This window comes from Abrus precatorius, unplaced genomic scaffold (assembly GCF_003935025.1).
Source record: "Abrus precatorius isolate BTA unplaced genomic scaffold, Abrus_2018 Scaffold3, whole genome shotgun sequence".
NCBI classification, from domain to species: domain Eukaryota; kingdom Viridiplantae; phylum Streptophyta; class Magnoliopsida; order Fabales; family Fabaceae; genus Abrus; species Abrus precatorius.
In genome coordinates, this window is record NW_020874373.1 from 34,178,422 (window position 1) to 34,204,344 (window position 25,923).

A 25,923-nucleotide genomic window follows, 5' to 3' on the forward strand; every position below is an offset into this window, starting at 1 on the left:
ACATGAGTAACCTGTTCATCAATCTGGTTTGTGCAAACAGCACCAAATTGTTCAGCTGTCTGCCACAATGGATGAAGGTGAGGATTTGCTTCACCAACAGGAAACACCCTACTAAATACTATTCGACAACCAGCCAAGATTTTCTCATGCTGTAACGCTTGTAAGTAGTATAATAATATAAAAATATAATTTTTATTTATTAGATAATATATGTGAATGAGGTAGGATGATTACTTAAATATTTATATCTAAATTCATCTTCATTAAAATTTATGAGTATTTCTTTATATTTATACTTATATTCATTTAACAGGTAAATATTTTATTTGTTGTGAATAAATTTCCCTAAGTGTATTCACACTGAACTTATTTTCGTTAAAATTTGTCGTATTTTTTTATATCTATATTTATATGTGTTTAACGGATAAATACTCTTTATTTATTAGGGATAAATTTTGCTAGTTCCTGTTAGCTCTTTATTTTTTATCATCCCGAGGAAAGAATGTTTCAATCAATATTACTTATGGATACGGGTGAATTACTAGAGTGTAAAGTGTGTTTCAACGTGATGCTTCTTTGTATAAAGTTAAGTATGTAATTTAAATCACCGTAATCGCATGGAAAGAATAATAAGAATCCATTCCCATTCACATTTTGCATAGAATGTGGTTAGAAGGAAGAGAGATATAATAAAAGTCTTTCCTTTTTTACTCAAAAAAATGTAATTTAAAATTTTTTAAATAGGTATTTTTTAAAATTATTTCTTTTAAGACTTTTTTTTTTAATCAAGTATTGCATTTTTCAGAGTAATATTGACTTCAACGTTGACAGATGCAAGTATAATATACATAAAAAAATCACAAACAAGAAAATAATTTTAAAGAATATTTATTTTATAAATATATTTTTAAAATTTTATTTTTTAATAAAAAGTCAAGAATAAAAAAAGGGAAATAATTAAGAGATGTGATTGATGATGTAATAAAAAATTATAAAAAAAGAAGAAAAATAAATGTAATAGAAATTAAATGTGAAAATTCTAAGAGTTACAATGCAAATCACAAATTTTATTGATGTAAGAACACGGGAAACTGAAGAAAGAGGCACTCAAGATTCAAGGCCTTTGGCAAAGAGAGAAGCAAAGGCTTCCATTGATTCTTTCTTAGACACAAAACCTATCTGAATCCCATCCCCATTTCTGCTATCTGAAACACTAAATGCTGCAGTTTTGTCTATAGAAGCCATCTCCACCTTCATTGGTCTTCCCCACCCAAAATCACAACTATAAACTTCAAACTTGGGTGACCCAGCAATGGAAATTATCTTGTCATCAGTGGTAACACCATTAAGAAGCCTTGAAGACAAATTTTCTGCTCCATTCAGCACTCCATCTTTCAGTGTTTCCAAAGCCTCACTCAGTGCTTCAACAGCCACAATTAGTCCATCTTCCCCCAACAATTCTCTTTTTTCAACAACTGCAGCTCTTCCTCCAATACAGTTTCCAAAATATGTTGGAGGAAGAGGTGGCTCTAACCTTGCCCTGCAATCGATGCTGAAACCTAAAATAACCCTTTTGCCTTTCACTTCCTCAACTTTCACCCTGCAAACCCACGCATAGGCAACACATAACACAAACGTTGACAAGTGAAGCTTCTTGTTCCCTTTCTTCTTGGACACTACAAATTGCGTGAGCTTTTCAATATCTGAACGTGACAATTGAAATAAGCCTCTTGTTGCGTCTTCTGGAACTTGCAGATCCCAAGCCATAAGGCTTCTGTTGTTGGGTCCACCGTGTTTTAGCCAATCATTGGCATATATTGTTCCTAGTTCCTTGGGGTCTTTGACCCTCTCATAAAAAGGACTTAGTTGAGGTGGCAAAGAAGAGGGTGATTCTCCTAGGTCGCTGCAAAGATAAGCCCATGATTTGACAAATGATGTTGAAGTTTTGCCATCTAGAACAGCATGGTGTGAAGTGATTCCAATGGAAAGTCCAGTGTTTGGAAATAATGTGACTTGAAAGGCCACAACCGTAGCTTGTTCATGGGATATGTTCAGGTGAGGTAAAAGATGGTGAATTTCTTTAGCTTCACAAAGATCCGTGCCAGCTAGATGGTTGAAATCAGCATCAGATTCAGCAACAGTGAGGGAAACAGTGTCACCATTGTCGTAGTTGATGATGGGTTTGTTGGAATCAATGGGCCAAGTGACGTGTCCAACAAGAGGAAAGTAGCAGCCAAGTGCAAGAGCAAGAGAGTGTTTGAGTTTGGGAAGAAGGGTATCGAAGAAGAATGAGGTTGGGTGAGGAAATTCATAGAAGAAAATGCGTTGAACAGGTGGTAACCTTAACCATAGTATGTCGAAGAAGGTAAGAGAAAACGAAGTTTGAGTAGGTAACTCTTCTGATCCCAAAATGGGTGCTACCCTGAAAACCTCTACGATTTTCATGTTTTCTTGCATCTTGGTACAGATCTGAAATATATATATATATTATGAGAAAATTTTCCCTGGATCACATGCTATCACCTACTCAAACGTAGCCATAATGTTTTTTTAAATATAAAAAATTAGCACATAACTACAATATAAGTGGTAAAAAACACACATATATATAGACCATCTAAAATTTAACACATGCACCATATATGCGATCGATATTATCTTCTATGAAAATTATATATATATATAAATGCTAATAAATAATTTTAGAATACTAAGTAAAAAATTTAAAAATGAAATTTTTTATTAATGTCTTAATTAATATTTTTAAGACAATAATTTACCAGATTTTGTATATCTATAAATCTAGATAATATGATTATATATAAATAATTAATATTAAAAATTAATTAAGAGTTTTGTTAATTTTAGTCTTTAAGACTGAAAATAAACAACTAATAATAGTAAAATTTTATTAAAAAAAACATTTATTATACTTTTATAATTTTAATATAATAACTATGTATTTTTTTATAATTTTTTTTATTTGTGTATGTTTAAACTCAACTCTTAGAAATGAGGTTAACAAAACCTACTAATTAATAATCACATGCTTAATATTTAAAAAAGAAATGTATATTTTGTGTTTAAATATTTAAATAAAATTCAATAATTCATATTATTTTCATTCTTACAATAATTAAGTATTTTTATTTAAAATCATTATATATATAATATAATAGTTGATTTTAAAATTTATAGCAATTAGATAATATTGGAGATGAAAGAGAGGAAAATAAATAAAGAAAAACAAAAGTAACAATTAATTGAATAAATCTTTAAATTAGTCTGAATATTATAAGTATTTTTTTACCCCTTATATTTTAAATTTGTATTTAGTGTTTGATTTGATCAAAATAATTTATTTGAATTTGTATATTTTTAATAAAAATAAAGAATAAGGGGAGTGGTTTTTTTTTATAAAGTCATATTCGTGACTAATACGGACTCTATTTGGTCGGTGATCATATCCCACGGTTCCTATAATGTCAATGTTATTGTTATTATTTAATAAACTATGAAAGTAATTAGTAATGTGATTATTACTTCCAACAGCTGGTTGGGTGTGAAGAGCTGTTTTTTGTGCTTGGACAAATCCATCAAGGTACCAGATTAGATGCCATCTTCTTAATTAATAATTGTTATTATTTGTTTTCTTAAACTTTTGAGATTCGTGAGACCTGAAAATAACTAGCCTGTGAACCTTAATTATCATTAGAAAAAGGATTTGGACACGCTATGGTGTCCAATTTTTGTTTGGAGTGAAAGTGACAGATAAATTTATTATTAGATAATTTATCATAATGATGTCACCTTTTAAGTATGATACAATTTTTTAAAAATACTTTTATCTTCACTCCTTAGCTAAAGTTATAATGTTTATAATGGACAAGTTCTTTTTCGTTGGTACCTTTGGCTTTATGTATTTGATACATATTTTTTTTATTAGAGTTTTCTTTTTTAAGTCACAACTTGAATACATCGCATTTTAACTAACGATATTATTTTTCTATTATTCTTTAAATCAGCATATTACATTTCTGTTCGAACATGAATTTAAAAATACTTAAAACTATAAATTTAAAAATTATTTAAAATTATTAATTTAAAAATTTAAGATTATAAATTTTAAAAATATTTAAGATTATAAAATAAAATGTTAAATAAAAATAAATTTTAATTTTTAATTAATTCAATAAATAATAAAAAATAAAGAGTTAAATAATAAATTTTTAATTTTTAAACATACTAAAGTTATATGAGGCTTAATTTTTTTTACCACGTTAAATATTAATGATATTTATTTTCTTATCCAGTATATTTGTTCTCAAATTTTTCATTTCATTTTTAGCAACACAGAACAAATTCAAAAGCTATTGTTGGTTGCTAATCGTAAATGCATATTATATCACCATCTGTTGGTGCTGAGAACTTTTCTTAAGAAAGTCACGGACAACGTGCAGGAGAAAAAAAGAAAGTAAATTAAGTTTTTTTTTTTCCTTAACAGTTCGAAATAACAATTAGAAAGGAAAAATTGAAATTTTTTTAATTTAGTATTAATTATTATTAAGTTAATTTTAATTATTTTTTATATTCACAATTTAAAATTCATAATTTTAAATATTTTTAAATTTATATCACATATTAACACCTTAAAACATTTTTAGTGATAGAACTCAAATAATTTTTTAAATTTATTTTATATGGATTTCATAGTGTCACATGTATTTAAAGAACTTTCTTATTTTTTTACTTTAGTAATAAAATTAAAATTTGAGTTTTGAATTACTTTTTACAGATACTATTAAAATTATTATATTATTTATTTAAAATTAAATTAACAAATTTAAATTTTAGTTGAAAAAATACTTTAAAAAATTATTTTTTAAAAAATAACGTGATTCTTCTTGAATGCTCCTCTAATACAGACCACTTTTATTAATAATTAATGATAAAACTAATTTTAAGTTAAAAAGTCGTTACCAAACACTAACAATAAAGATGCTTTTACTCATATTCGCTTCTAATACATGACACAGAGATACTAAACCAAATACAAGTTTTTCCGTAAAAGCAGAGATATCACCCCAGAAATGAAATTCTCAGCCATTCAATTCTTAGAATTATTAGCTAATAAATTTATTATAAAACTATATATTATTTACTATTAATATAATGAAAAATTATCAATATCTATATATAAATTCTGAGTACTAACTCTTGAATGAAAACAATTTAGTATTGTTTTTAGCAATATTTAATATTTTCAGGGACTAGTTTTTTTTATTATGTCAAATATTTTTTATGTTGTTTTTTAATTTAAAAATTTTCATTTTTTATATTTTTATTACTAAATTAAAATATTTATATTAATAATTATAATACTTGGTTTTTAAACTTATAAAATTTAAGCTAATTATATAATTATTTTAATTATTTATTTAAAAAATCAATTTATTGATGTCGTGCGAGTATGTAATAAAAGTTGTAAACGATTTAATAAGTTTTATGGTTTATCCAAAAAGTTACAGGAAAGATGGTTTTGCATCTACTTTAGATAATACAAAAAACTTGTAATTAAAATAAATATAGAATTTAAATTTCGTGGAAAAATATAATTTTTAAAAATATATTTTGATAAAATTGTTATCGATGCATTTAATCAAATATTATTTTCGTAGAAATTATGTTTGAATTTTTTATTTGGATCTAATTTAAAGTTTTAAATAAAGCTGAATTGAAAACAAAATATTAATCTTGAAAAAAATCCTTTGTATTTCTTGATTAACATTCCATCTCGGCAATTATAGCACTGAAGCTCAAACCGCACGTAGTAAAGTTATTCAAAGTTGCTTTTTTGTATTGTGCTAGAAACTGAAAAGGCCATCATTTTCTTTCTAGTTCTTTATTGTTTTGATTAAACTACAATTTAAACAAAAAAAATATTTAATTTAACATTTTTACGCACCTTTATATTGTTGACTATTTTACTGTTCTGACTAAATTAAGACTTTGTACATGCAATTAAAAATATATAGTCTGTTTTCCAATATATTTTTGTAAATTAATATTGTTTTTGTATGTCTTTTTTTTGAGAAAAAACAGTGCTTGATTCAATGAATGATTACTGCAATTGATGAATGAATTACTCGAACACATCATTTGGTAAAAGTTATTATATTTAGTTTTATTAACTTTCACAGTGTAAATAAATATGAGAGAGAAATTTGTGTAAATGAATATGTTAAAAAATTAAACATATAAAAAAATGTGACGTTTAATATGCCACATATTCTATTATATATCATGCATAATGCAATTGCTTGATTAAAATGTGATAATGAATATATTTGAAAATAATAGTAGACTCTTGCTTTTTTAAAGACTTTAATCTTTTTTAGTAAATGATATTTATTTTCTTTCAATCTCTTTCACTTGACGGAAATTTGTTGGATTTTAAAATTCGTTTGAAACTCAGGGCCTCTAGCCTTGTCTCTCTCTCTCTCTCTCTGTTTATCATTTTTAATTCAAATATATTAGTAATTAGATAGAAGAGCCTTTAGACCTAGCAGCAAAGGTGTTCAATATCTATTTATTCTTAATGAGCATATTTCTTTATTAGATAATTATTATCATTCTTCAAAAACATACTAATCTTAAATTTAAAAAAAAGGCATACGAAAAAGAATATTAATGTTTAGAAAACAATATTAACCTGAATCAGATATCTAAACAAGAAAAGATTCATAAAAAAGATACCTTCACAAAATTGCATGAACAAATATTTACTTTAGTCAGAGAAGTAAGATAAGGGGTGATTCAATTTTCAATTGAAAATAATAAATGTAAATAACTTGTTTGAAGTGTAAATTAGACTGACAGAGTATTGGGCAACTTGGAGGGGAGTGGCCATCCCTTTTAGCACTTCTACCTTGACAATTATGACTTTGGGGTAGTAAATACATATTTCATTCACCTCTTTACATGTCTTGGAATTAAATCAAAATTGGATATGAAGAATCATTTATGGCATGTCTTTTAGTTAAACTAACTGATAGTTACAGTAGCTAGTTGAGTGTTAGGTGACTGTCTCCCTGCTAAACTTGGATAGAAGACCAGTTATCATGTATCTATCATATATGCACATACAAAGCTATTATCCTCTTTTATTTTGTTTTCTTATCTTTTCATATATGAAATAGTCAACTGCACCATGTAAAGAATTAAAGAGGAACAAAATTAGAGATGCTGGAGCACCAAGGGTGATTGAGAAATGAGTCTTATTATCCAGATTATTCATATAAGAAAAAGTAGTGTGTGACAATAACAATCATAAAGGCTTCCGAAAAAGGTACCTCATCAAGCATATCATATCAACCAAACATTTTAGACAATCAACAGCAACAATGTTTGAGAAACAGCAAGTAGATCTACCCAAGGGACTCAAGGCCACTGACAAAGAGAGAACCAAAAGCCTCCATTGCTGCTTTCTTGGACACAAAACTTATCTCAACCCCATCACCATTTCTGCTATCAGAAAAGCAAAATGCTCCAGTTCTGTCTATAGACCCCATCTCCACTTTCTTTGGTTTTCCCCAACCAAAGTCAATACTATAAGCCTCAAACCTGTTTGACCCAGCAACACCAATTATCATGACATCACCTATAAGACCATCAAGCAACCATGATGACCAATTTTCTGCTCCACTCAGTGCTCCTTCCTTCAGAGTTTCCAAAGCCTCAATCAGTGCTTCAACAGCAACAATTATTCCATCTTCCCCCAACAAATCTCTTGTTTCAGCACCTGCAAGTCTCACCCCAACACAGTTCCCAAAATATGATGGAGGAAGAGGTGGTTCTAAACGATTCCTGCAATCAACATTCAAAGCCAACATAACTCTTTTCTCCTTCACTTCTTCTGCTTTCACTCTACAAACCCATGCATAGGCAACAGATACCACATATGTTGACAAGTGAATGTTGCTGTTCCCTTTCTTCTTGGACACTGCAAATTGCTTGAGCTTTTCAATGTCTGAACGTGACAATTGAAATGAGCCTCTTATTGCATCTTCTGGAACTTGCAGATCCCAAACCATGAGACTTCTGTTGTTGGGTCCACCATTCTTTAACCAATCACCGACATATTTTGCACTTATTTCATTGGGGTCTTTGATTAATTCCCTTCCATAGAATGGACAAAGTTGAGGGGTCAAAGAAGGGGTTGATTCTCCAAGATTGCTGCAAAGATAAGCCCATGATTTGATAAACGATGTTGAAGTTTTGCCATCAAGAATAGCATGGTGTGAAGTGATTCCAATGGAAAACCCAGTGTTTGGAAATAAAGTGACTTGCAAGGCCACAACCGTAGCTTGTTCATGGGATATGGTCAGGTGAGGTAAAAGATGGTGAATTTCTTTAGCTTCATAAAGATCCGTGCCAGCTAGATGGTTGAAATCAGCGTCAGATTCAGCAACAGTGAGGGAAACAGTGTCACCATTGTTGTATTTGATGATGGGATTGTTGGGGTCAACGGGCCAAGAGAGGTGTCCAGCAAGAGGGAAGAAGTAACCAAGTGTAAGAGCAAGAGAGTGGCTGAGTTTGGGAAGAAGGGTACTGAAAAAAAGTGAGGGTGGGTGAGGAAATTCATAGAAAAAAACGCGTTGAACAGGTGGTAACCTTAACCATAGTATGTCGAAGAAGGTAAGGGGAAGTGATGTTTGAGTAGGTAACTCTTCTGATGCAGAAGTTGGTTTTACACTGAAATCCTCTACGATTTTCATGTTTCGTATAAACAAGAAAAATTGCTGGAGCAGGTTGTTCTGTCTCTGGTTTCTCTGATCTGAAGATGAAAATGTTTTAAAGAAAAAATTGATACAACATAAAAAATGGTTCAATGAAAGTTAAAAAATTTCCCAGCAATCCAGCATTGTTCGTATTTCGTACATATTTTTGGATTTGGATTCGGATTCTCTAACTTTATTAAGTCACTCAATTTGGATAACTTTAGATCATTGATTTAAAATTCAATGATCCACATTTTTTCATGTGTTCAGAGTTGTTCTTTTAACAAAATAAGTATGGTGAAATTATGATAATTAAACTCAAAATCAATGATCGAAAAGCAGCTGCAATAAAAGAACGTAATCCGTACAAATTCAATTACAACCACAAATCGTGTCTCGTATATCTACCAATTTGTTTGGTTCAATTATTATATCTACCACTCTAAAAGAAGGACGTTATTGAAGGTGTGGACATGGGTTGGCCTGGCCTTTTCTTTTTTAACTTTAGTCAAAATCTTCCTAAAAGGTACACTGTCTTGGTCCCATTTTTGAACGTGGGCTGTATATGCTAGCTAGCTTGTTTATGGGTCCGAGTTAGTAAAAGTGGGTTTGTCAAAAAAACAAAAAATTATAGGAATAAAAAGCAGTAAAAATTATAAATTAAGTTGAGAATATGTTAATGAGTAATGTGCCGTCCATTATTGTCAACAATAATTAATTATTAGTGTGACTCTTTTAGTGTTTATAACACAAATTTGTAATTTACTAATTTGACCAATAATTTAATAGAGTTATTTAGTAAATAAAAAATGTTAATAACTTTTTTTTTAAAAAATTAACTGAAGTAGTGTTTAGTTTTTAAATCCTAGTTATTAGTAATTTATTTTTTATTTTACCCTTAATTTGAATTTTTATTATATAATTAATTAATCAATAATAAATAAATATCTAATCAGTTGATTGATAAGAAAATAAATAAATAATTATTTAATTAAAATTTTAACAATAAATAATTAAGTAAATTTAGTAACATTTAATCCTTATATTATATTAATATCATATTATATGTTTTCTAATTATTTAATATATTTTAATTAGTTGTCTAATTAATTCCATTAAACAATTTTAATTTTATCAATTAGCTATACAACTATAAATTTTAAGTTAATTTTACAATTATGAAAAAGAAAAAATAACAAAAGTTTTTTTGCATATAAATTTGGCTCTTGAAGATTACCTTTATTCGTTGTTTCACGGAGTTGACAAAACTTGGCTCTTTTTTTATATATAGTTTTTTTTTTAAATTCACAAAATATAGAATTTTTAATGAAATTACGAAAATATAGTTTTTTAAAAAATTGCCAATTGCCAATTAAACTGTCAATAGGACTTTTGGTGTACTTTTTTAATTTTTAATTATTTTTAAAAAAATGTCATTAATAATTTTTAATTTTTAATATTTTTTAAAAATCGTTATTGATAACTTTTAAAATTTTATCACTTCTTTGATCTTTAATTTCTAAATTTCTATATACTAGCGATTTTTAAACTTTATATTTTTATAATTTTTTTAAAAAAACTATATATATAATTTATTTTAAAAATAATCTGACAAAACTCACACTGTCTAAAACAAATACATTTTACTTAGACCTGAAATTTTGGTTCTTACAGGAGTCAATAGTTCCCGTTTCTTTTAAAATTATAAAAACTAATTTTCAGGTTTTTAATAAAAAGATATATTTTTTTGAAAATTTTATATTGTATGTTTAAATAATATCTAATAAATATTAATAATTGAGCAAATTTAATATTTATTGTTATCTAATTTAGTTAACTATTAATATTTATATTTTAATACTAATTTTTTAGTTGTTTTGCTAAAAAGTATTTATTTAATAAAATAATTCAACTCCAATTAAACAGTAGACAATTTTAAAAATTTGAAATCATTATCTACAATGAGATATTTCAGAAGAAAAATTGTGGTATAAATAACTTCAAAAAAACAAATTCTAAACTTTCAATGATTTTAAAGGATTTGACATGAACAAAACATTTCAGATCATAAGCAACAGCGATACATGATTGTCAAACAATTGAATTCATACACCAACAAAACAAAAAATTAATGAATAAAAGTATTTATAACAATTTAATAATTTAGAACTTTTCAATATTTTTTAATTAAAACTATAATTTTACTTGTGTAACAAAGATTGACAGCAGAAGTCAGTAATAAATACTAAAGTAAAACTGCAGTTTTAACAAAAAAATAAAAAATAAAAATTAAAACATAGGATGATAACTTGAGTACCTAAATTTTCTCTAGGTTTTATTGATGTAAAGCCACTATTAGATCTTACCCAAAGGGACTCAAAATTCAAGGCCATTGACAAAAATAGAAGCAAAGGATTCTATTGCTGCTTTCTTGGACACAAAACCTATCTCAACCCCATCACCATTTAGACTATCGGAAAGACAAAATGCTGTAGTTTTATCAATAGACACCATCTCCACCTTCTTTGGTCTTCCCCAACCAAAGTCACTACTATAAACCTCAAACCTGGGTGACCCAGCAATGCCAATTATCTTCACATCATTGGTAAGACCATCAAGCACCATTGAAGACCAATTTTCTGCTCCATTCAACACTCCATCCTTCAGAGTTTCCAAAGCCTCACTCAGTGTTTCCACAGCCACAATTAGTCCATCTTCCCCTAACAATTCACTTGTTTCAGCACTTGGAAATCTTTCTCCAACACAGTTCCCAAAATATGTTGCAGAAAGAGGTGGATCTAAACGACTCCTGCAATCAACATTCAAACCTAGCATAACTCTTTTCTCCTTCACTTCCTCAGCTTTCAGTCTGCAAACCCATGCATAGGCAACAGTTACCAAATACGTTGACAATTGAATTTTGTTGTTCCCTTTCTTCTTGGACACTACAAATTGTTTGAGCTTTTCAATATCTGAACGTGACAATTGAAATACGCCTCTAGTTGCGTCTTCTGGAACTTTCAGATCCCAAGCCATGAGGCTTCTGTTGTTGGGTCCACCATTCTTTAACCAATCACGGACATATTTTGCAGCTATTTCATTGGGGTCTTTTATTAATTCCCTTCCATAGAATGGACAAAGTTGAGGTGGCAAAGAAGGGGTTGATTCTCCTAAGTTTCTGCAAAGATAAGCCCATGATTTGACAAACGATGTTGAAGTTTGGCCATCTAGAACAGCATGGTGTGAAGTGATTCCAATGGAAAATCCAGTGTTTGGAAATAAAGTGACTTGAAAGGCCACAACCGTAGCTTGTTCATGGGATATGGTCAGGTGAGGTAAAAGATGGTGAATTTCTTTAGCTTCACAAAGATCCGTGCCAGCTAGATGGTTGAAATCAGCATCAGATTCAGCAACAGTGAGGGAAACAGTGTCACCATTGTCGTACTTGATTATGGGTTTGTTGGAATCAATGGGCCAAGTGAGGTGTCCAACAAGAGGGAAGAAGTAGCCAAGTGCAAGAGCAAGAGAGTGTTTGAGTTTGGGAAGAAGGGTATCGAAGAAGAGTGCGGTTGGATGAAGAAATTCATAGAAGAAAACGCGTTGAACAGGTGGTAACCTTAACCATAGTATGTCGAAGAAGGTAAGGGGAAGTGATGTTTGAGTAGGCAACTCTTCTGATGCAGAAGTTGGTTTTACACTGAAAACCTCTACGATTTTCATGGGTTCTTGAAGCTTGGTAGAAACAAGGAAAAACGAAAAGCAGGTGGTTATGGTTCTCGTTTCTTTGACCTGGTGATAACTCTGCCCCACTGCTTTTGATGATGAAAATGTTTTAGGTATGAAAATTAAGCACGGTGACGCAAATAGTAGAAATAAAATTGCAACGAATTCAAAATTGATGATGAATGAGACACAGATAAGGAAACTGTGGTCTAAAAATTTTAACAGATAACCTTCATTGGGTTTTCGTAGAAATATTTTCATACAGACCACCGTGATTCGAACAATGCACTAGATTTCTTTTGTTCTCTTTCTCGATCCCTCTCTTTATTTTGTAATATCTGTTTTAATGTTACTGTGCATAATTAATTATTGAGTAATATTTTTTCCTACTCAAATTTCCTCAATCAATATTAAGCATAACAGGATATTTATATATTACCAATAAAATGTTCTATTATCAATTAAACAAATTTTGAGTTTCTTTAAAATTAAAAACATTCAGATGCATGCGTTTTACTTTTTTTAAAATCAATCTTTTAAATGTTTTTAAATTTATATTTTTTAAAATTTTATCTATAATTAAGAGACTCGTATAACGCACTAGATACTTACCACCTATTTATTTTCGTGTACATTTTTCTTCATCATACTATATATCAAGTGATTTATTGTGTCATACTTGATAGCTATTAGCCCTACAAAAATTATCAAATAACAAAGCTGAAAAAAGCCTTTGTAGTAAGGACACTACTATGGTCTTCTTTCGGAGGTCAATAATATAAGCGATCAATCAAATAAGAGTAATGAGGAAGGTTAAATGTGAATTGCGAGAATATTGAAATGTAACCAACAATTTTTAGAAAAAGCAATCAATCCAATAGAATTAGTTATCCTTTGACATAATCAATCTATATGTTTGGAAGTTAATTAAAAGATAAAATAAAAAAATGGATTGAAGGAGAGGAAGCCTTACTCTTGTTTAGGAGTCACCTAATATATGAAACTAAAGAAATGGAGTAGACATATAAATGTGCGTTATTACCCGTCTTTTCTTCTTCTTTTTTATAAATAATTCAGGATTCTTTTTCCTTTGCAACCTCAATCCACTGTGCTTTCTCTAAAGAACCCAGAACTTGATAAATGCAAAAAGGAAATCATTCTGAACACAAAATTTGGAAAGAAAAGAAAACTATCAAGACTTTGGTAATCGAAGTGCAAAGAAGTTTTTTTTTTATCAATTATTTACTAATCAAAATTCAAAAATCAAAATTTCTTGTTAGTGAAGGTGCTAGTGACAAAAACCAAAATCTACTTTGTATTGAAATTATATTTTGTAGGCAGTAACCAAATTATCTTTATCAGAACATCCAAGCTTAACGAGAGGGACAAATTCATGGTTATGTTTGGTCATATCCATGTTTAGATGACAAATCTTGCTAAATGCAACTTCACATTAGTCATCAATCCCATGAGCAACTATTTTCATTGTCAACTATGACATCAACATGAGACTTGTTTTCTGCAATAAAGTGTTAAGGTTGATATTCGATCGTGTAAAATCTTTTTTATTTGTTCTTCTTGTTGGATATCTTACTGGTAGTTGACTAAATAACTAATATTAAATTTTTTATTTTTGTTTGTGGTTATTTCAACCTAATGTTAAAATCTTTTTATTTAACAGCTATTGCATAAAATTGACGTTAAACTCTTTATTTTTTTTTAACAATTATCTTCAACTGATGTTAAATTCTTTATTTTTGTTGGTGATTGTTAAAATTTTATGTTATGTTTTATCTATAACACATATATAGCCAATCCTTTGTTTTTTTCAGTTGAAATGGATTATGCATGTTAATTATCAAGTTTGTGTATAAGGCATGTGTACTTTGTGAGGTAAATAGTGTCCTTGACGTGAATCAGATGCGGGCTAAGATGGGATAACACACTTTAGGAAAGATCAGGTTATTGCAAAAACAAGCGTAAAGAAAATTGTGTCATATGAAATTATTTTTATTATCCTTCTCATGTGTTTAATTTTTAACCGAATTCACAACGTCATGATTGCGTCTTGATAGTATAATACTTTGTTATTGTTGTACCCTTCTATTGTTTCAGGATCTACTTCACATCTACATTTAATTGTTAAACTTTAAGTATTGTGGTAATATGTTCTATTAATTTTGAATTAAACTACTATTGAAAATGATCTCAACCATTAATTTATGTTAAATATTAGTAGTTTATTTTTTATTTTAAATATTTTTCTGTTCCTCCTTTTCTGATTTTTTTTTTCAGTTATCTTGTTTTAATTTCCATGTGCATGCAAGGAAGAGGATGAATAGAAAAATATGGGCGTCAGAAATATATTTTTTAATACACTATTTTTATGACACATTCTTAATTAATAATTAAAATTTATTAAAAATTAAAAAAGTATGAGTGAGAATTTTAAATTAAGAGTGAGAAAAAAAGTAAAATTTACATTATTTTTGTAAATTTCCATACATATTAATCAATTATTAAAAATGTGTTAAAAACATTTTTCATTAAAAGATTAGCTCAAAACAAAGGGGAGTAATGGTACAAAATATATTTTATGGTATAGAATGAGCATGATATGACATTCATGTAATGGCATGTGATTATCTGTGCTCTGTTTCCATAATGTTTGCAAAATTGTCAAGGATATGGGATGGAGTGGAAGCCAAGGGGTGACATAGAATTTGATAGTGTAGATATTGCCCAAAAACTTTGTAATTCTATCAGTTTCAGGCTTTCATGTTAACAAATTTGTTTATCGGCTATTATGAGCATAATGGAGCAATTCAAAACAATCAGCATATATAATTATATGAGTTTTATGATAGCAAGGCAATTATTTGTCAGAGGATTAAAATAGTTAATGCATATGCTATATATGATGAGTTGATGATCCTTTAAACAAGTAAAAAAGTCAGAGGATTGATCTTTTAAGTTGTGAATGGAATTTTCAAGGTTAAAAAATTTCTCAAACTAATGTGTACACTTTCACTTATAATATCTATCTCAATTGGAAAATTTGTGCTGGGCCAACTACCGTAACACATTCTGCTACAGGCAACTTGCAGTTTCAAGAAATATATTGAAGAAACCGTAATAAATATTAATACCTATTAACTATGAATGTTGTTTTCATTTTCTATATTTTTTTTATTTCTATATATGTGTGTAATTATTTACTTTTAAAAAATATATTTAAGAAAAATATGTCAAAATGTTGCCAACATGTTACTAGGATTCATTTATCCGTAAACATAAAGGTGAGCCGACAAAGCAAAGGGCATGCGTATGGTCCGACATTGCATGGAAGAAGAGACAACCAGTGACACATGTCCCAACAACTTAATCACTTGTTCTACTCAATCTCATGTCTTTTATTTTTCTCTTCGTTGCCTGAAAATTTCTGTCAGATTATTCTGGAATTATATAATCCCACATGGCGTCTGTAATTGTTGAAGTTTAATTAAATTCGTAATCTGTTCATGTAAATTCTTGTTATGAGAGATATTTTTATGATTCTTAATATAAGATCTTTTATTAAGTTTAAGGGATATTTGTTATTATTTTTATATATTGGACCTAAACATTAACCATCAATATACTAATAAAGATTGACTTTAATTAAAGATAAATCTAAAATATAGTAATTAATTTTTTAAAATTTAATTCATTAATTAATTCTTATAGTTTTCTTATTGTGTATATTTTAGTTGAAAGAATTTTATAAAAAAATTGAAGATATTACTGATAATTTATCCTCTTAATTTAATATTTCTTACTTAGCTTAATAGTTTACAATAATTTTAATCAATGATAAAAATGCATTGAAAAATTATATTTAAAAAATATACTTTTTTATGTTAATTGAATTATGATACCCTATTTTTTTAACCAACAAATAAATAATTTATTCATATAAGAAGTATCAGTACTCAAATACATAAAGACAGCAAAACAATGTTATTGTATACTGTGAAAACTGTTGAGTGTTGCCTTGGAAGAATTAATTTTTAGTTGAGAGCCTACAACATTTACACATTAAAAATAGGTGTGTATGTTTTGTTGTGGTCTCTTCCACATTCTTTTGAAAATTTGGTTCTTACATGTTGTCAAACTTTTCTTTTTTATGTTTGGGGTGAAATACAAATTGACAATCTTTATACTTATGTTTGACAAATGATGATTGTAATAAATATCATAGTTATTTATTCATCTATTTAATTCAAACTGCTTTTTACTTAAAACCCTCAATATTCAAAAGTCATATTAATTAAATTTGATTTATTCAAATCGAGTAAAAAACAAAGCTATTTAAAAACAAAACTCTTTCTATACTTTTTTTTTTCTGTTTACAGGATTCACCTAAATTCTTATTTAATTAAGGAGAACTGAGCTCCTACTTAAAGTAATAGGCGTTGGTAAGCAAATTTAAAATCTATATGCATAAAATTAAAGTTGGTTCTTTCAAGCATGTAATTTAGTGCAACTTCTACAGTGAGGAACAAGACACGCGCTCAACCACTACAATATTAATTGACTAGTCCAAACAAAATATTAGATCCACAACACTTTACTTTATGTATTGATTGATTGAAGCACTGATACTGAACGCATTGATGATCATTTAACATAAACTTTTCATTCACACGATAGGTCTAAATATTCCCAAGCAGGTTAAGGAAGTAGCTTCGGTGTTGAACTTGTCGATCTCTGCGCATCTCATCACATTTTGTTTATGTTTTATTATATTTTTTAGTGCTTCATTGTTTTTAGCCTATTGCTACTTGCGGGGAGACTTGGCTTTCCATCGTCGAAAAAATTTGACAGCAAAAACTTCTTTGAACACAGTAAAATATTGAATAATTGTTTTTGGCGTGTCAAATTTGTGGTCTAGACCACAATATGATTTTTCAAACTCTTAATTTGACAGCTTTTCACTTTTGTGCCTATTTGTATCAATGTATATATTTTAACAAAATGTTTTTTAAACAATTTTAATGGACAACTTTTAGTTATCTTCTTTATTTTGTGTATTCTTGAGATATTATAAATATAAAAAAGATACAAAAAATAATCATATACTACTCAATTATCTGGTTTTTAGAAAAACATATCAAGAGTAATTTTGGAGTCTTGCGTGGCTGTTACACTATTTTAATATAAGACTCATAAAACTCCTTTCATTCTTACCATTCAGTGGCATAGATCAAGGATCTTAGCTTTTCGCACAAAATGATTTCCCACTTAATATATATCCTTATCACAGTGATCCAGTTTTCTTTACTTTCTAGCTTGCTTAACTTAATTATATTTTGGCGTTTCCCGGTAACATATTCGTTTTGAACGCGTGATTCTTTAGCGATAGCGATTGGCATTGAAATTTATGTGTCATTATTGGAGTGGCGGTGGTTTGGTCCAAGAGGTTCGGCAACTGTTGTTTCAAAGAAGTTACTATCCCAAGTTGAATTCTGGTGGAATAATTTTTCTCAGTCCCTCTCACCCAACACTAGGACCAGAATTTGTGCCAAAAAGGCTCATTGAATTAACATCGTAATTAACTGTTTGCTATTGAGATAATGAAACCTGGCCAGCCAAACTGGACCTTATTGCTTAAAAGCTTTGTATCAAGAGTATGATTTGATGTACTTGTTTTTTATTTTTTTTAAAAGCTATAAGTATCCTCTATTTGAATTGATATGATAATATTCTCTATTTAACATAATTTGAATTTAAAATTACAAATTAAACTAAAATAATTCTTCTTAGATGATTTACCTGTTTGTATTTATTGAAATTTGAATTCAAAATTATAAATTAAGATGAAACAATTCCTACCAAATAATCAACATGTTTGGTGGTGATAACTATTTATTTAAAAGCATTTATTTTAATAATTTTTAAATAATTTTTTATAAATTTAATAATAAAATTTATTGAGATAAACTGAAAATAATTTATTTTGATATTTATACAAAAAAAAAAACTTATTAAAATAAGTTATAATAATTTATGGGCATCATGGACTACTTTATGCAAGTGGTTTATAAGTTTTTTCAAACAAGTCCTTAAATTACAATTACAATTACAATTCAGTTCAAGCTTTGCTTACTCATGTCAATGGTCATAGCTAGCTTCTATATTGCAAATTGGTCACGACTCACAAAGTACTCGATCGATTAAAATTTATGTGAGCGCTTAAACTAAGCTACAAAAAATAATTCCAACAAAAACTTAATAGAGACAACCAAAAAGAAGATGTTGCAGACAATACTGCTGCTGTTGCTTCTGATGCATTAAAAAGTGAGAGTGATTAGTCACGAGCTCTGATCTAGGGCTTCTGTTAGGAATCTGGGGACCATTTTTTGGATCGTAACATTAACCTTACCCACAAACCAGGTATTAGTCTGTTTTGTCAGTTTTTCTGATAAAAGTTCACTGTATTATAGCCTTAGATGCAAGCCCTACTCAGTTTTCTTTAAACCCTTTGCTATAGTTTAAAGAATATATATAAAATCTTTTTCCTTTCTCCTTCCACAAAGGAGTGGGAACTTCTTCGTTTTGGTCTTTCTTTCAACCTTCATCCTTTTATTCATATTTTTGTTCGTTTTCTTCATACTTCTTATCCTCTATTTTGTTTTATTCTTTGTTTTCAAATTAATGGAGTGTATGTATGGTATGCAAAATGAACATTCTGCTGTTTGCACTGCAAAACTGGAGAGCATTTTACTCTATTAAATCATTGTACTTTGGTAGTTTAGTGATTTTTTTTAAAAAAATTTCTCGATGATTTACGAACCAAGGTTCTCACAGTGGGTGCAATGATATTTACTCAATTTCTTCGTTAGTGTTAATTTTTGGTAGGACTATTTAACGGCTAATATATAGTTCTTCAGCATTTTAGGTTTGCAAGGGTATCCAACTCTTACAGATAAATCACTCTCATAATCCAGGATGCTTTAATTCTTGTTTTTGTTTTTCTTTTTGGTAATTATGCGTGTGACGAAAAGGAATTAGGGGCATAGAGTCACTTTTCTTTGTTCTTTTTGTAGAATAAAAAGAAGGGCCCGTTTTTTTTCTTGAAAATCAAAGAAAATTGTATCTTTTGGAATAATAGATGTCTCTTTTTAATTTTTTTTCATGCTTTTACAATTCTAAGTTATATATGCATAAAAGAAGATATTTGTTTAGGGGATTTAAGAACTTCTCCAAAATTCGTAGTTTGAATTTGTTAAGTGTACCATTGTGCTTGATTAAAGTATTTCTGTCCATTCAAGAGAAATCAGGTTAGTTTGCTGCATGTGTCATGGTTTCTCCTTGCTTGTTTGGTTGAGAGCACGTTTAGATTCAAGTTTGAATGAATATAGATCTATGTTTATTTAAACACTACTAATTGTAACTTCTGGATTGAATTGAATTGATGTTTACAATTTTTTCGAACATGCATACCGAATTGATCCACTGTAACAGAACAAGAGGGTTTTCACTTGAGTGTCACAATTTAGGGTTTTGAATTGAAGGGTATGTGAATTCCTAGGGTAAAAGCATATTTGGTGTCATTGGCAAATGAAAGATAAGGAACCTTGCTTACGTTTCCTCATCTTACACATGATTAATTGACTTTGTTTTGAAGAAAGCATGCGTCATGCGGTTAATAACCATGTCAGTGTCAGCTCAATGAAAAGCCTCAACTTGCCCCCCATGCATATCTCTCTGCAAAAGTTGTGTGGTCCTGTTGTGCTCAGTGGGTGTACGTTTCAAAAGCTATATCATAACATAATTGGTCCCTCACCTATCAGTACCTTTCCCCTTCTCCGAAGTAGCTATCATACACACAGACATGACAATGCTCTTGGACTTGCCACCACAACTTTTGAGTCTCTCTATTTGGGTTATCTAAAGTGAATTTCTCTGTTTGTCTTCTAAATCCTCTCATGTGATGCCTTCGTGTGTTTATGTTTTATCTCAGTTTTTTCTTCTTTTACCGTTTCATTTTATTTTTGAGCCAAGAATAAAAAACACACACTCCCTAATATAATAACTGAAGAAAAAAACAGTAAATTTGCCCCCAAGAAAACTTCTATTAACAGTGTGTTTGGTTTCACCATAGAATATACATGAATTAATATTTTTTTAACGTTGTTGGTTATAATTTTTGCATTAAAATTCATACTTTCTAACATGTTTTTAAAGCTGTAATCTTTTAAGTTGTTTGTCCAAATTTCATGATTGGTGAAAAACCATTAAGGATTTATATGTCAATACTTTGTCTATATTCATTTAAGATTAACATACCATGTCATTTGATTCATAGAATCAATATTTGCACTTTATACTAGTAGAGAAGGCCTAGTACGTTGTTGTTTATTCAAATTTTGATTGATCAATGATTTTTTAAGGTTTTCAAGTTGAAGACCCTAAGAATACGTTATATATAATGAACTTCTCATGTATTAACAAGGGCATGGAGATGTCAGTTAAAAATGCTATGCTCTTAATAAGAACAACATTACACTTAAATGCTGTTTTGGCTTGCTTCCGTGGATCCCCATGTGATGTGCTCAGTCACAAAACCTTTTGTAGTTGTCGATAAAGTGTCACTAGCCGCTTTTCGAAGTGTGTAGTAATGGTCCCCTTTTGAGGTTAACTGTGCTCATTCCATTAAGCCTTCTATTATATTGATAATCCAATGTTGTTTTCTCATGGCCCAAACATACAGAAAAATCTTTTGAACAGATGAATTCTAGCCTTTCTTTTTTAACAAAAACTAAGATAGTATAGTAACAAAATAATCAATTAATGTGCGCCAAAGTTGTTCAATTTCCCCCCAAATTGAATACTCAAAGCTTGTGAGAACAAAATATCAGGATATATGATCCATATATAATTAACAGCTATATAATAAAGGAAATGATTATTGCCCATTATGCCTGACCATAAAATGATAAGACGTAGACTACCATATTTATTTGACCAATAGGGATGCGTGCCACGTGGCAATCCATGCGCCATTGCTTTATCTTTCAGTGCGGCGTGGTTAGTTCAATTCCGGCATCTTCCTTTTCCAACCTGCGGGGCTCAACTCTACACCAAGTTTATTCAGTGCAACCGCAAAGTCATGCCATGGTTAATTGAAAACTTCAAATTTTGATCTAGCTTTGTATCCCAAGTCACAGTGCAAGCTTCATCCTTCTACCTTATGTTGCTTTGCATCACATAGTGGTAGGTGTTTATATGAGTTTGCCAGATATACTATATATCTTTTCAACTATCAGTAGGGTTTGCATTTATATATTCAATTCTAATTACATGTTTCAGATGTTATTGAACTTATTCTAATATTGTATATTATTGTTACTCGGGGGGTTTTGACTTTGATGTCGTCTTTCCTTTTGTTAAGTGGTATTAAATTGCTGGAATTGTTTGTGTATAATAATGACATAGCCATGTTTTTCAATGTTTTATAATAGTTATTTGCGAACTGAATTAGACACTTATTCTTAAGTTTTTTTTTATTAATATTCTTTAATTCTCTCAAAATGACCTTTATATGATATTATTTAATAATATCTAGTAGCTGCTGCAAGTCACCAATCTGTTTCATCTGTTCTTATTATAAATACATTTCAGAGGGAAAGATGCGCAACATGAATTTTAAATATTAATTACACAGGAATTCATTCAACAGTTTTAAATTCAATAAATTTCATGAACGAGTAGATTTCCACCCATTTCCTATTATTTTTATTTCATGTGGTTCTGATGCAGGAGAGACAACCAGAAAAATCCAAACAGTGGATTTAAAAATTCAGCAGTTTCACAGTTGATTGTGGAACAGAATTTGACAATCGGAAAGTAGAAGGACAAAACTCTGCACCTGTCAGCCAACAATGAGAGACATGATATCATGATTAAGAGCCCAAAAGAAGCAGATTTCCCATTAAAACAAGAGGGTCATTCTCATTCAAGTGATCATGAAAAAACAAAGACTTCATCAAGCTCAGCACAATGGCCAAGATTGAAGAATCCAAGGATTGTTAGAGTATCTAAAGCCTTTGGAGGAAAAGATAGGCATAGCAAGGTTTGCACAATAAGAGGGTTAAGAGACAGGCGTGTGAGGCTATCAGTACCGACTGCCATCCAACTCTACGATCTGCAAGATAGGCTAGGGCTCAGTCAACCTAGCAAGGTTATTGATTGGTTGCTCAATGCAGCTAAGAATGAAATTGATGAACTTCCACCACTACCCAATATTCCACAAGTGAATAACTTCACCCTTGGTTATCCATCTGCTGTTACTTCAAATGAAGCTAGCTCCTCTCATTCTCAGCCTAATGAACAACTGTTTAATATTAATAGGAGCATTCAGTATTGGGAAGGTCCAAGCCAAAATTCTTTATGGAAATTAAAGCCTAAAGTTTCAGGAGAAGTGATTAGCACTGAAAAAGAAAATTGGGCAAATAGAAGTGTGGAGGATAAGCAAGAAGCCATTGAAGGTCCTAATGCACATGTTTTGCCAAACAATCTCTTATCAAGAGCAAACCATCCTTCATTCTTGGGCTTGCTAAATACTATGCCACATGGTTACCATTGGGAGCTTTCTAGTGGTGATGTTTCTCATCAGTTGGGAAACAATGGATTTACAAACCAAACAGACATACACAATACTAACATTGTACCTTTCCCATCAACATTGTCTTTATCAACTGGGAATTCTCAAATTCTGGTCTGTCCTCCAGGAGCAACACAACCATATTTCCCTTCACATGTTACAGCAATGGACATGGATCCCAGACAAATCAACCACTATCAGATGTTGAATTCAAGTTCTCAAAATCCATTGACAAATTCTCTCAATCATTCCTTCTGCTTAGCTATGATGACTCATAAGTCTCTCCATTCATCCAACAGCAGCAAAAGCCCATCCCAAAAAGACCAAGAGTTCCCTCCCAAATAATACACAAAATACAAAGTTTATCTAAATTCTACCCCCTCTCAAAATATGCTTGGAGCATGAAGTCAGTGAGAAAGCTTCTTCAATCAGAAGATATTCCGCGTTATGGCAGGGTTTGAATAATCATTTTGTTTGTGAAGCATGTTTGGATTTCCTTCTATTTCTTTCCATCTTAGGTAACCCTTAAATTTCCCCCTTTTTTTTTTCCATCTTATATTACATGAAATTAACGGTATCATGAATGGCTTTCTAAGAGTGTAAGAGTTTTTCCTTCAAAGTGATAATGAGTTTCTTAACTAAGAGAATACAAGTAGTGTAGATCTTCTCACTTTCTCGTATACAATGAGAATTGTCATGCTTAGAGAACACATGTACACAGCTTTCAGAATGTATGTCTTTTCTTTTTATTATTATTTTTCAACCTTGTTTGTGTTGTTATTCCATGAGAAGAAATATAAGAAAAGACAATGCCTAATTTCTTGCTCATGTGCGGTGGCCAGCACATCAAGCATAGGTTATTGTCTCAAAACCATGAATGAGACTTTCCCCGCCAGTCACAAAAAGGTGACACATGAAAATTACATTTCCCTGAAATTATTGCACAAAGCAAGGAAATTCAAAGAGAAGATTGGTCTGCATGAATAGGGAATACTTTGATATTAATCGCATTATGTAGTGCTACGTACTTTAAAGAAAACTGCAAAGACGATAAGATCAGTACTTACACCTTCTGTATACTGTCGAGGAATAAAGTTTAGGCAATGCTAGTCTTTTCGAAAAAAGTCAACTTGCATGAAAATAGGATGAAAGGATAAAGTATTAAGAAAATATGATATAAGTCAAAGGATAAAAAACAGAATACATGACGTGTGTTATGGCTAAGCATTGCTTTCTTTAGATTATGGTGAAAATATGGTTTACAAAACCCCTTACCTTAGGTTATTTCCACAAACATTTGCTCTTTTGTTATTTCAAAATAGGTGATTATGTGACAGGTATCACATAAGTGCTCCTTAATATCCTTTGTGTACACTTACAGTTTAATAGTTTATTGATTGTAAAATACGCTGTTTATCACTTTACTGGTAGTTGTATGAAAATAAAACAAAATCAATTTAGTAGGAACTAAATGATAGTTTAAAGCGAACCATAAAAGAAGACAGAATAATTTATAGAAAGATATTATGAGTAACTATTGTTATTTGCCCGTGGTGAGGAACAGCGATGAATTTTTTTAAATAAAATCAACATTTAAAGAAAAATTGTTGATTTCTTCTGTTATAAATAGGTACTTCTGATCCTGAAATTAATCTTTAACTCTTGAGAAAATTCACATTCACCTTAAAACTAAAGAAATTAATGTTAATTTTAAACGGTTTAAAAAATTTGAAAATAATTAATTTTACTATACATTCATGAAAGAAGTCACACTGCATAAAGAGAGCTTGTGAAGAATAATATTTTTTAACAACACTTTTTATATCAGAAAGAGATAGAAAGATAAGAAATAAAATATAAAATAAGAAAAAAGGAATATGATAGAGAGATAAAAAAACGTTGTAGAGATTTTAAGCGAGAATAATATTACCAAAGGTAAAAGAATTCATATAATTCAATCTCAAACCATTATGGGACATCCGACACTCGTTTTGATATTTTTTCTTTTTAGTAAAAAAAATGTTGTAGGTAGAAAATGTTTCCTGCCAGAGTCCACCACTCCTTGAAATTCTTGAGTGAGTTTCATGTCTTTAGGTGTGTTGTCAAGTTTCTATAAACTCTAAGACGTTATTTTGAGATAATGAATTTTATTATTGGAGCATATACAGTGCTAACGAATAATTTTATTATTATTAAAAACTTATATATAGCATCACTATATCATATTGCTAAAATATATATTAATTAACCTATTTTTAGTATAGACTTATAATAGTTATACTAACAATTTAATTTTTTGGAACAAATATTAAATTATTAATGGAAGTTAATCAAATGATAATTTTTTTAGTAATTAAATTTGTTAGTTAATTATCTCTTAAAATGATTATTTATCTATACATATAAGGTGCATTTATTTGGAAAAATAGTTTTTAATGATACAAGAAGTATTAGAGACTATCATGCACATTAGATGTACAAAAATGAAAAATGTCAGTATACCAATTTACTTAAATTATGAAGTGGTTTGGAAAGTTTATTTGAAGCTTTGAAAATGCCATACTTAAATTGGCAAATTTAGAAGTTAAATGTGATTATTTAAAAATCACCTATCATTGGGAGTGTGAAGTAATTAGTGAAAACATGTTTTAATATGATTACTTAATGTAATATCTAACTACTTAAATAAATTTTTATTTTTTTTTATACTTAGATTCTTGTACTAATTTTTATTATACACTGTTTAGTTAACTATAATGATATAAAAGAAAT

General features: G+C 29.5%; 4 protein-coding genes across 4 annotated transcripts; 1 reads left to right on the top strand and 3 right to left on the bottom strand.

Moving 5' to 3' along the window:
• Positions 1–1,107: 1,107 nt before the first annotated feature.
• Positions 1,108–8,821, bottom strand: LOC113861118 (phenolic glucoside malonyltransferase 1-like). The gene is made up of 2 exons (XM_027493736.1): positions 8,778–8,821; positions 1,108–2,445 (listed from the first exon to the last, which is right to left on the bottom strand). Exon 2 carries the CDS (start codon positions 2,443–2,445, stop codon positions 1,108–1,110), a length of 1,338 nt encoding a protein of 445 aa, XP_027349537.1. The 5' UTR covers positions 8,778–8,821.
• Positions 7,272–8,959, bottom strand: LOC113861117 (phenolic glucoside malonyltransferase 1-like). Its single transcript, XM_027493735.1, has one exon. It carries the CDS (start codon positions 8,775–8,777, stop codon positions 7,428–7,430), a length of 1,350 nt encoding a protein of 449 aa, XP_027349536.1. The 5' UTR covers positions 8,778–8,959; the 3' UTR covers positions 7,272–7,427.
• A 1,985-nt stretch (positions 8,960–10,944) lies between these two features.
• LOC113861113 (phenolic glucoside malonyltransferase 2-like) lies at positions 10,945–12,887 on the bottom strand. The gene has a single exon (XM_027493732.1). The coding sequence runs from the start codon at positions 12,762–12,764 to the stop codon at positions 11,157–11,159; it is 1,608 nt and encodes a 535-aa protein (XP_027349533.1). The 5' UTR covers positions 12,765–12,887; the 3' UTR covers positions 10,945–11,156.
• An 8,576-nt stretch (positions 12,888–21,463) lies between these two features.
• LOC113861326 (transcription factor TCP13-like) lies at positions 21,464–24,507 on the top strand. The gene is made up of 2 exons (XM_027494080.1): positions 21,464–21,761; positions 22,308–24,507. Exon 2 carries the CDS (start codon positions 22,447–22,449, stop codon positions 23,494–23,496), a length of 1,050 nt encoding a protein of 349 aa, XP_027349881.1. The 5' UTR covers positions 21,464–21,761; positions 22,308–22,446; the 3' UTR covers positions 23,497–24,507.
• The last annotated feature ends 1,416 nt before the right edge of the window (positions 24,508–25,923 follow it).